At 39.6% G+C, this 12,432-nt stretch overlaps 1 protein-coding gene and 1 long non-coding RNA gene across 2 annotated transcripts in view; one reads left to right on the forward strand and one right to left on the reverse strand.

Moving 5' to 3' along the window:
• Positions 1-1,870: 1,870 nt before the first annotated feature.
• LOC121861635 (lithostathine-like) lies at positions 1,871-7,778 on the reverse strand. Its single transcript, XM_042359531.1, has 5 exons — positions 7,605-7,778; positions 4,979-5,196; positions 4,473-4,604; positions 4,180-4,350; positions 1,871-3,585 (listed from the first exon to the last, which is right to left on the reverse strand). The coding sequence occupies exons 2-5, from the start codon at positions 5,172-5,174 to the stop codon at positions 3,323-3,325; spliced, it is 762 nt and encodes a 253-aa protein (XP_042215465.1). The 5' UTR covers positions 5,175-5,196; positions 7,605-7,778; the 3' UTR covers positions 1,871-3,322.
• The window catches only part of LOC121861636, a 66,313-nt gene continuing 60,087 nt past the window's right edge, over positions 6,207-12,432 (forward strand). The window contains exons 1-2 of the long non-coding RNA XR_006088052.1: positions 6,207-6,639; positions 8,819-8,995. This is a non-coding gene — a long non-coding RNA (uncharacterized LOC121861636). The remainder of the gene's footprint in view (positions 6,640-8,818; positions 8,996-12,432) is intronic.

Here is a 12,432-nt window from a genome sequence, read left to right on the forward strand (position 1 = left end):
AATAATAATAATAAAGAACCATAAAGAAATACAAAAATGAAGAAAAAAAAGATCAAACTTGAGAAACAATATATGTATGTTGTGTTGTCAATAGTAAGAGAAACAATTGAGACCCTGTAATTGTGTGTAAATGAGGCAGAAATTCAGATTAGCAACCTGAGACCTGGTCAAAATTTTTGTGACTCCATTTGGCAGCAGAGTCTACCATTAGACAAAACATTATGCTTCCAATATCTTCCCAGGCGGTAGGTATAGTACCTCCCTGTCTGGTAGCTGGTTACTACCTACTACCATTGCGTGTGGAAGCCACAGCAACGTGTCTAGGATGTTACATCATAAAGAATAGATTCTTATATTGCCAAGAACTCGTAATACTGCACCAAAAGTATAATTACTAAAATCTTGAAAATTCTTATTTGTACCTAAAATACTTAATTATGTAGCTTAAATTTGTATCTTTACTAATACTGTATATCTTGTTCATACTATGTAATTTTTATACTGTATTCATTAACTCTCATATATCCATATAAACTTTTAACTGTTCAGTACAGACATCAGTGTTGTTAATATGTAAATTCTTACCAGTTATTACTAATATCATTTAGAGTTACGTATCATATATATATATATATATATATATATATATATATATATATATATATATATATATATATATATATATATATATATATATATATATATATATATATATATATATATATATATAGTTAGTTAGTTAGTTACTTAGTATACATCAAAGTAGACAATGACTTTTTTCCGCCATGATATTTTCGTTTTAACAAATCATGTGAAGAATCACATGAGTACAGGTACTGTGCTTAGACCGTAAATTTTCATGGGGTTCACCATTGACAAAAAATCAATCATTAACCTAAATCACTCCATTATTATAACTAAAGGCATGAATACCGATTATTCTTGGCGAAGAGAATGTATGAGTCAGAGGTAGAAGGTTGGAGGGAAAAATAAGGTAAAGGAAGAGATAGGTGGATGGGGTGAAGGTCGCGTTAGAAGAGAGGGGGATGGAGGGAGGGAAACGGCGGTACAGGTGAGTTAGGAGAGCATAAGAACATAAGAATGGAGGAAACTGCAGCGGGCCTATTGACCCATTCTGGGCAGTCCTATTTATACCCAACCCCTATTGCTCATATAAGCATCCAACCTGTGTTTGAAGCTATCCAGCGTATTCGAGTTAATGATGATATTTGGTAACTTGTTCCATTCATCCACTACTCTGTTTCCAAACCAGTGTTTACCTATTTCACGCCTAAATCTAAATTTGTCTAATTTAAAACCATTGTTACGAGTTCGCTCCTGGTTGGATAGTTTGAGTACCTTTGTAATGTCCCCTTTGTTTAGCCCTGACTTCCATTTATGGCGTCGGGTGGTTATGGGGATGTCTGGTGTTAGGCTGAAGGGTGGCAATAATTAAAGGGAGAGTCTGTCTTTACTCTTAACTGCAGCCACCTTCCAGGATGATGAGAAAAAGGCACAGTAATCAGTACAGTATAATGAATAGAAGACCACTTGAAGAAAAATATATACAGTATGTCCACAAAAGAAACATACATACGAGTGATTATGATGCCGATAATGCTACATATATATATTTCACATAATAGTAAATATACAGTGTACATATTACACATATATTCTATAGTTACACATATAATGCATAGAAAGAGTTTATATATGTTACCTATCAACTATCTTATGACGGAACACATAGTTAAATTCAATACTGTATATGGAAATTAAAGTATATTTAGAGGCTTTGTTGTCATTATCTTGCTATGAAGGCGACACATCCTGGTGGCTGAGTAGTTAGGTTAATAAAACAATGAAATGAGAATTAACAAGTATCTTTTAACCAAATAATAATAAAAAAATGCGCAATTAGGTGAATAGAACAATGGTTATTTTTTGTAGTATAATGAAAATACAGTACAGAACATGTAGTATATAAGAATCTAGCTACAGTAGAGTTTTGTTTTAAAGGTGTGTGTATAAAGATGACAGTTAAGTACAGTAGGTAAAAATTACACCTTTTAAAGTATGGAAAAAAACTATTAAGGTATGTAATGATAAAACTTATAAAGTATTGAAACATTAAATCTAAAAATATCTAAAGATAAAACAATTATGACGACAAAACTTATAAAAGTGTATACATAAACATAAAAATGAGTGAAATGTTAAAACACATCAGCTGAAAGTATTAAAGATAAAACAAACTTATCTCATGAAACCACAAAAACAGTTCTAATGCAAATGTAATGGAAAAAAATTACAAAATTATACAAAGATCAAAGGGGAAGGTTGTGCAAAGGTCAGTCATCTCAGTGTAGTGCATAACTCAAAATTTTCCTTCATACACTAAAAATATATATAAATATGGAACCCAATATTTTGAGAAAATAAAGATTAATATTACTGAAAGACGTGACATGATCTTGAGAGTTATCAGATATCACATGACTCGTCAAAATACTTTTTAGCTTTATGCATAGAAATAATTTTATTCATAAGATATACAAAGGATGCCTGATCAAGACACAGAGTGAATTTATACGTGTCTTAGATCGTCCTGCCTGTGGTCGTAGAGGTAAAGTGGTGCTGGGTTAGGCTGTCTTGTGTGCGGAAGTCGGAGAGCTAGAGCTGCACCTTGATATTGCTTCACCGTCATCTTGTTAGTCTAATGATAATCTCATAACGTTAGCATGTCTCCCCATCTCCACAAAGCGTTGACTCATATGCCAAGGAAATCATAAAAAAATCTCCCCCTGTCGTTTTGCATATCCCCTCAGCATTGTTTGTTTCATCTCCTCACAGCATCACCATAACTTCCTAAAAAATCATGCAATTTACTCACAGTATTATTGCATCTCCCCATAAAATAAATTCATTTTCCCTCAGCATCATTTCATATTCGAAAATTGTTGTGTCATCTCCTCACAGCATCATTTCATCTCCCTACATCATTTTGCCTCATTACAGTTGAATGTGATCTAACCTACAGAATCATGTAATTTGTCTACAGCATCACCTTATATACACCAAGCATAAGTTTATCTTCTCTACACATATACTGTACACCCTATGTCACTCCCTCTCTCCAAAGCTGCTCCCCTTTCCTGTACCTCCCCAACATCACCGCACCTCACCACATCATTCACATTACTGTACCTAACTCCCTCAGCATCGCTACATCTCCCCAATACCACTCCTCTGTACTTGCCATATACCTCCGGTGCACCATTCCTCTTCCCTTCAACGTAACCAACAACGCTTCTCATCCCTACATTGGATTTACTTCTCTTTCTTCTCGTTCTTTAATCCCCATAGCCTTCTGACAGATGAAGGTGGCGTGGTTGTAGCAAGGACTGTCATGAAGTGCAGGATACTCGTCTCGACTTAGTACCACGCAGTTCTCGTTGCCGCCGTTCGGTTGTCCTCTCGCCCACTCCCTCGTCGACAGAGGAGACTTGGACAGCCACATCCAGTTCCCGTCTGTGCTCACCTCGGATGCACCCAACCAGAAGAACCGGTAGGTGTCCTCAGCTGGTGATGAAGGTGGGAGGAGATGTGTTAGGTTTATTTATACCTGTAGCTTAGACAGAATTTAAGAATTAGATTATTCCATACTTGGCATTTCTCAGTCCCTTATAAATTTAACACTGATTTACCGATATCTCTTGCAGTCAGATGATATGTGTCAATCTCAAAACTGTCATGATAACTCCTAAAGCGTACGAACCTGCCCATGACACGTGTTTTTAATTGGGTCGGGTAATCAATAGGCTTTGGTTAAACTTCTCAATTCCGAAATATACTGGACCCTTAGCGTGTTGATACTTATTGACTTTGTAATGTTTATTTCTGAGCCTTGGTAGAAACTGTCATTACGGAACATCCACAACTTACAGAACAGCCCATAGACATACGGAACATCCACAACTTACAGAACAGGCCCCAGACTTAAGGAACATCCACAAAATATAGAACAGCCCCCGACATACGGAACATCCACAACTTGCAGAACAGCCCCCCAGACATACGGGACATCCACAACTTACAGAACAGCCCCCCAGACATACGGAGCATCCACAACTTACAGAACAGCCCCCAGACATACGGAACTTTCTTCATACTTACGGAACTTGTCAAGAAGCATTGCTCTGAGTTTTTTTACACTACGCGGCTGGGCCAGATCAGCCTGTAGACTCTGACAGAACTTGCGCGCCTCACTCCAGCTGACCTGCCTGTACTTGTTGACGTAGAAGCATTCTGATCCATGCTTTGAAAACGGTGGCTCGCACATCTCTTCTGTAAGACGGTGATGAAAGGGATTATTTCAGAATTAACAGCGTTTTAGAAAAGATATAGAGGATTAAGGATATTTCGGGTTGGATTTACTGTTATAGTTTATTTTAAGTCCTCCTCCTCACCTTCCTCTTCTCGGTCGTCGGCCTTATGGTTAGCTTCGTTCAGTGAGAGGGTGTTGTTCTGGACGGCCTCTACAAGCTCCTTCAACACCTCCGTCAGGTTACCCGCCCTCTCCTGCACATCCAACTCTGAACCTGCGGTGAAAAGTGACATGTCTCAGTGTTTCAGAGGTCACGTGTTCCAGGAATCATTTCACCATGAACTTTTCAGGTGTATAATTTTAAATTAAGCTGCACTAATCCTCTTGACCTTGAAGGCTCATGACTGCAAATATCACTTAGACTTAAAAAAAACTTTAAAAGTCCTTCGTACAAAATTCCCTTGACTACAAAATTAGTTTTGATCATACAAAGATCTACTGGAGATAGTAAGACTGCAAAAATTATCATCTTAAAATCTCTATGAACTGAAAAATCCCAGAATCCTAAATACCCAATTGATATAAAAAACAAAATCCTCCTGACAGTAAAGGCCCCCTTGACTACAAAGTTCCCTTGCAGAAACTTACCATCCCCGGGACCCGGTGCAGGGCTCGGGTTTCGAGTGGAAGCGAGTGTATCCTCTACCTCTCTAAGGATCTGAGCCAGGTTCTGAATGGCTGTGATGGTCTTCTGCTGTAGGTTGTCCCCGGAGGAGATATATTGTGCCTGAATTTCCTGGAGAACAAACACTTGGAGCACCAGGATTAAGATCAGGACCTTCATCCTCGAAGTGGTGGTGGGGATCCTGTTGGGCAGTGAAGAGACTTACATTTTAATCTTATTACTGATTCATTCAGATACAAATATATGTACAGAATAGTACTTCGAAATTTTTGTATTACAGTATACATATAGCAGAGGTCCAGGGTTCGATTCCCGACTAGTGAGGTTTTGATTGTACAGAATCAGGACCCAAATCTCGCCATTTGCTAATGTGACCGTCATGCTCTTTGCAGTAGTGGGCGGATATTTTTTTAACTCAAGATATTGGCACACCCTCCTCCCCCCTCAAAAGCTCAGGCAGTTATTTCAAACAAGGTACAGTATTGAAGGCGTGCGGGGATACTATTATTTGACTTAAGGAAACCAGTGACATTGAGAATCTGTTTACATTTAGAAATTGGCGACCTGTGGTATAATGGTCAGCATGCTCTCCTCTCATGCGAGTGAACCCGGGTTAGATACCCGGGCAGGGTGAAACTATAGGCAAGTTTCTTTACGCCATTTACCTCTGTCTAACCAGCAGTAACTGGGAACCCGGATGTTAATCGATTTGCGAATCGTATTCCGGGGTAATGGTTAACCAGTGCAGTTGGCGAATTGTCCGGTCTTCTCGGACTATTCCTTGACACTGGGTCATGCAGCTCATTAACTCAGGGTGTGGTTGTGTTGGCGACAGCTTCTACACCTAAAACAAATTCACGCCTAGGTGGCCCTTTGGCCGGCCATCCTCGTTACACGAGAGGCAACCATGATTACATTTAGAAATTGAGATGGTACACTAAACAGTAATTTATTTACCCTTACGTCCATTGGTAGAGGTAAAATTGTTAATATATTACACTGAGGTCAACAAAGCATTCTAAATATTACGTAATGTATATTCGAAGTCGTGGAAAAAATAATAATGAATGAGTTTTTAAAAAAAAAAAAAAAAAAACATTTCTTAATTTCCCACGTTTGTTCGCTTCATTACGCAGCGTTGTGTTAGAACTCACAAAAATATTTTTGCTGTTTTGCATTAGCTTTTTTTCTCGCAGGTTTATAGAACTTAATAGTAAACTAGGTCATGGTATTGAAGTGACGCTGATTAATATAAAACGAGAAGTAGTATTTGTTATTAGTTATTATTTTCTGGGTACGTTGGAACAGTCGTGCTACTATTTCATGTTCACGTTTCCTCGCTGGTTAAACTTAGCTGTTTTATTTTCACCTTTTATTTATTTATTTTTCATATATGTATTTATGAAAATTTTAAACAAGATGAAAAAGATAAACATGGACTAACAAGTGTTCTATATTGCAGTCTCGTGTTACTGGTGTTTACACTTTGCTGTATATGTGACATCAGGTTTGAGTATTACTCCAAGCTAGACCAACACGAGCACCTATCAGTTAAATTCAAGAGCCTGCACCTGCTAACAGTGCGCAACACAGAACTGATCCACCGCCCGACCTGTTAAGTACAGTAAGTTGCCACTTGGTGAAGAGGAGAAGCTTAGTAAGTAAATAATACAGTACTGTATAACTGTGTCGACAATCTACAGACGCCAGCCGCAACAAGAGCTACACCATGATATTTCCTAACAAAATCAGTTGTTGTTCAGAGGGACGTATACTCACGCTCTTTTGTCGTAAACTCTAAAAGATTTTTATGTTAAAACTAGTTTGCCTATAACTAACTTTTTTCAAGTTTGTTCTTATATAATTTTGGCTTCATAATTGTATATAGAAGTGAGCGTGCGTCTGTATATGTACATATATTTTGTGTAAACTTGTGTGTAGTTATATTATATGTACGTGTTTGTGCAGGCATTATATGGGCGGGTCTGTTTGTATGAGTGTACACATGCAGTAGGCACACCCAAATTACTCACAATTTAAGGGTAATTTCATCTACACCAATGGTTCCCAAACTGGGGGGCGTGAGGTTGATAAGGGGGACGTGAAGCCGTGTGAAAAACATATACTAGTACAGTATACCGACATTATTTTTTTCTTTATAAGGAAATTTTCAAAAAAATTGTGTAACTTTATTTTTTCTTAGAATATTTCAATCATCCCCATATTTACGAAACACATGGATAAATTAATTAAGAGTTGATTTAGAAAGTAATATACGGTAATTACTAGTACAAGGTGAAAAAATAAGTAAATGTTTATTAAATTTATTTTAAAAGTGGGAGGGGAGCGTGATGGTCTGGTAAGAAGCAAGGGGGGGTCATGTGAAAACGTTAATGAACCACTTCTCTACAGTATGGTTGAATATATGAAAATTTACGAACTTGCACATGACTGGCCCCACAAATAATACCATTACCTATACCTTTGTGCTGGCTGATTTTTGCACCTTACTGTACTTATCAACTCAACAGTGTGTGGAATAAAACTGTACCATTATTCCATATACTGTATTGTTTAAACAACACTCACCTTCGAGAAGCTGTGGAGTTAACAAGCACTATAGATACTGCTGATTATTCCTCTTCAATAAAGTTTTCTTTCATGTAAGCCAAAATAAACTGCTCCAAGGCGAACAGCAGCCTTACAAGGACGTGTTGGTGAGATTCTGTAGGGTACTGTGGCGTGGCAGTGTCTGAAAGAGGGGAAGGGTTCTACCCTGCGAATCTGGCAACAGGTCATTCTCAAGGACCCCCATTCATGTCCCGGTCTCTGCTTTCTGGCCACGCCTTTCACCTTTTTAAATTAGGCACAAATGGCCCCCACGATTCTCGTCATGGTACAGTGGAATTATACTTATATATGATCTTACATGTTGTCTTTAAGAAAAAATCTATTTAGCCTAACAGATGAATTAATAATAAGGTTATATCGATGGTATCCGTAAAGCTAAAATGAATAACCGCATTCAAGTTTAATCCCCCGAGACAAGGCCACAAGATATAGACCAGTCCCCCGGGTTACTTACAGCTACAATACTTTTGTAGGTTCGTGGTGTTCACAATGTCTTACTGTAACACAACCAACACACAGCGAGAACGTATCATAACCAGTTACACGACCAATCCTCTTCTTATATACTATTAAAACAGAGTTACCTTTGTATGAAAACTACTGGACGTAGATAAAAAAAAATGCAGAACCAAACGAGACCTAAGATCCTTTTACTCGCGTTTACTTAAGCTCCGGATAAAGAAATTTCTCGAGGTTATCGAATAATTTAATAGCTTGGCGAAGACGACAGAGCGCTTGAGATGTTAAGTTTCCCTTTACAATACATTGACCTAGTGAACAGTTCATTTTAGAGCCCATATTTGTACTAGTGAAGAGAACAGTATCCGGGGATGAGGGTGTAACACGGCACTTGTTGAGTAGTGGTGCTCTGCTCCATGGATGATTGTGGTGGGTGGCTGTGTTGGATTGTGTGGGGTGTGTGCTGGATTGTGTGGTTGCGTGTTGGATGATTGTGTGGTTGTGTTGGATGATTGAAGGGTTATTTTGAATAATTGTGAGGTTGTGTTGAACGATTATGTTACATCTGGTTGTATGATGATTGGCTAAGAACTGAATAATTATTTTACATCAAATGACATTCAGTGCAGTAAATATCTCACGACTCCTTAACTTTGTGCTGTATTTAGTGGAAGATAATTACCGGGTACCTCATGTTTACCGACTATTTCCAGGGGTAGAAGAACCTCCAGAGTCAGGCGGAACAAGGAGGTCCTCATCAGGTGTGGCAACAGAATCTTGAGAACTGATCCAGATTAGCTGTGGACAGTGTTATCCTCGCGTTCTTGGACATTAATACAACTACTTTTTTAAAACCTATTATCGATAAATAACTTCTTCATTTTAATCAGGTGAGACATTTGTGTTTTTGTGGACGTAATTGTCTTTAGTTTGTAGGGCTCACCTGAAGAACTTCCACCCCAGCTTATTTCACCTTAAGATTAACCAACCACCCAAACGTTAACCTAACCTCATCCCTCCAAATAGTGTTAGGGTGATTAATCTTTAGGTGAAATAAGCTGAGGTGGAGATTCTTCAGGTGATCTGTTTGTAGTGTTTGGGTGTTGGGGTAGGTGGGGTTGATGAGGGGAGGAGGAAGAGGAGTGTACGAGTAGGTTTGACGAGGGAAGAGGGAAAGGGGTGGGGTGTCCGGGTAGGTAGGGTTGACGGGGAGGGGGGGATGGAGGAGCGGTGTCCGAGTAATAATAATAATAATAATAATAATTAACGGTTTATTGAAAGAGCTTGGCAGCCAGAAGGCTGAAAATATACAGTTACATATTTGGGGAATGGGTTTCGAATTACAAATAATATACAAGTAACATAAGTGACACAAATAAGATATATTATAACTAGATGGGAAAAAGCTCAAACTACAGGGCATTTCAACATAGTGACAGTGCAAGAAGTAGTATTTACTGGGAGTGAATACACTGGTTTATTACAAGTTATTGATAATTTTTACAATGGTTGGGACTGGGCTGTTCTTATAGCGATCAGTTCGTGCACGTATGGGCTGGATGCGGTTGTGGTGTCGAACAGCAATTCTCGGGCTAGGGATCTCAGGTGGTAGTAGGAGCCGGTGTCGAGGATGGTGTAGAAGCTTCTTACCAAATTTGCAGATGAGGTCGTGGTGATGGTCAGTGAGAGTCGAAAGGGTCAGTGTGTTGAGCGCTTCTTGATATGTGGAGTAGGAAGGGGAGAGAATAATCTTGCATGCCCTCTTTTGCACTTTTTCTAGGTGTTTACGTTGTGTGGCATTTAGGGAGGAAGACCAGGTAGGGGAGGCATAGGTGAGCTTGGGAAGTATGAATGTTGTGTAAACACTGAGGAGCTCGGGTGCAGGAACTCCGAGGGACTTGAGTCGGCAGAGGAGGTGGAGACGGAAACTGGAGGATTTGACAACTTCACTGACGTGTGGTTTCCAATTTAGTTTGTTGTCTATGGTGACGCCGAGGAGCTTCGTGGAATCTACAACCTGGAGTGTGTTCGGACCTAAAGTAATGGAAGGAGGTGGGACAATGTCGGAGGAGAGGTTGATGTGCACAACCATGGTCTTGGTATGGTTGATGGTGACATGGTTGTTGGTGGCCCAGTTTTGGAGACTTCAATAAATCCTGAAGGGCGATATAGTCGGGAGCAGAATTGTTGACGCTGATCCCAATGGTGGAGTCGTTGACATATTTCCAGCGAGCAGGGGTTTCTCTTAGGGCATCATTGATGAGCATAAGGAAGCAGAGTGGTCCCATCTTGGTGCCTTGGGAGACGCCACAGGTGAGTGACTGAAAGGTGGAGACAGCCCCTCGGAAGCGTACAGCTTGGCGTCGGTCACTGAGGAAGTCTGTAAGCCATGGTATAAGACTTCTCCGAAGCCCGAGGTCAATAGCTTTGTTGATGATTATATTGTGGTCGACTAGGTCGAATGCTTTCGTGAAATCAATGAAGGCGACAGCTACAGACGTTTTTCGTTTCTCGAAATGGCGGTATATGTAATCGAGAAAGCTGACAAGACAGTGAGTGGTGGAGGAAGTTTTCATATTGCCAAATTGCTGAGGGTCTACGACTCCTGCAATATCAGCATAAGCCCAGTCGAATACAAAACTTTCACAGATTAGGCTGGGTATTGGGGTGATTGCAATAGGTCGTAGCTGATTTAAGGATTGTGGGCTGGTTGACTTGGGCACTGGTGATACATAAGAGGTCTTCCATTCAGCTGGGCATCTGGCTTGACTGAGAGAAGCATTGATGATGGAGCATTGGGGTTTAGCAAGCTCCGGGGAGAACTCCTTGAAGAGTTTCATTGGTAAGTCAATGGGGGTGGTAGAGCGTTTTAATTTTAGTTTGTCCAGGCGTTTTGCTATTTCAAATTCTTCTACTAAGTCAGTGGGAAGGGGGGCTGGTAGGTAAGCAGGGAGAGTGGTTGTGTCAAGCCGGGGGAGCGTCTGGCATATAGTAGCGAAATGGTTATTTGTTTGCTCAGCTGCGTCAACATTAGTGAGATGGCTGAGGAAGGGGAGGGGGTGTGTCTTATTGTTTAGTCCACAGAGTTCTTTAAGCTTACCATACCATTGACTGATGTTGGTCTGCTTCAGGTATTGTAATTTGGTTGGGTAGTGGGACTTCTTTGCAGTGTGTCGGGGTGTGTGTGTGTGTGTTGTTAAATAGAGATAATTGTCCAATTAAGCCATAAAACGTAACTGACGTTTTTTGCTAACTATTTTTTAATTGGTATGGCTTGATGGAAATGCGTTCATATATGGTAAAATTGTTCGTGTTTATTGATGATGTCGCATACTACCATAACCTAACCAAACTGTGCCTAAATTATGTTTGGGTTGGTAGGGTTAGGTTAGTAATGATACTGTTTATTTCTAGTTTGTATGATCGTCTGGTGTTTTTTTTTTTTTCAGAATACATGATATAATGATTTTTTTCGGAAATGGTATAAGAAATACACACACACACGAGGTAGAGAATCAAACTGAATATTGATACGTTGTGTTTATTTCCGTAAATAATCAACCTTCACGATTATTGTTAAACTTAACTTAGCAAACAATACTGAAATTTTGAGTTAGAGAAACAGTATAACGTATTGGCAACACTTCAGGTATTAATTAGTGTATCTACTCTTATTAACGAAGTTGTTCTTAATTTACATAAGAACATAAGAAAATAAGGAGTCTGCAATAGGCCGGTTGGCCTATTTAAATAAAAATCCCAAGGATGGTGCTAAACCGTGAACGTTCCCTACAGCTAGTCTGGAACACGCGCAGCATTCAGAAATAGTCACTCGCTCGCTGGTATGAATGGACGGCATTCTGATCACCAGCCCAGCTCCTCCCCTTTGCACTCCTACAATATTCTCATCCCGCTGCTTTGCTCAGGGGCTTATATCCAATCCAAAAAGTGTTTATTATTAGTCTACTTCCTTCGTGATACCACACGATTTGTTACTGGTTCTTCATGGGCAAGTGAGCCCAAGGAACAATCACTTGGACACTGGTACACCATATTTAACCTGGCGCTTGTCCAGACTGGCAGAGATTCTTACTAAGTCTCGTTAGAATAATAAGGATTTAAACACTATTACAAGTTGATCTCTCTTATTTTGTTGTCTTAACACAATAGATTATTTCCACGGAGGATTTTTATGAACTTTATTATATGATACTCGAATTAGAGCACCTCCAGACTTAACAAGTACAGTAATGGTAACTGGTATCTGAGGTGGCATGATCCTGCCCACGGATACTCTACTTGCATGGCGAGTCTCTGGCACCATTGT

The sequence above is a fragment of the Homarus americanus genome, unplaced genomic scaffold, assembly GCF_018991925.1.
Source record: "Homarus americanus isolate GMGI-L3 unplaced genomic scaffold, GMGI_Hamer_2.0 scaffold9847, whole genome shotgun sequence".
NCBI lineage: Eukaryota > Metazoa > Arthropoda > Malacostraca > Decapoda > Nephropidae > Homarus > Homarus americanus.

Bases quoted from the DNA above. Each gene is read 5' to 3' on its own strand.
- LOC121861635 (XM_042359531.1), bottom strand. From the start codon at position 5,174: ATGAAGGTCCTGATCTTAATCCTGGTGCTCCAAGTGTTTGTTCTCCAG. The intron at 4,351-4,472 runs GTGAGGAGGAGG...ACCGTCTTACAG, and splicing joins CGACGACCGAGAAGAGGAAG to AAGAGATGTGCGAGCCACCG. The intron at 3,586-4,179 runs GTAAGTATGAAG...CTTCATCACCAG, and splicing joins AATGCTTCTTGACAAGTTCC to CTGAGGACACCTACCGGTTC.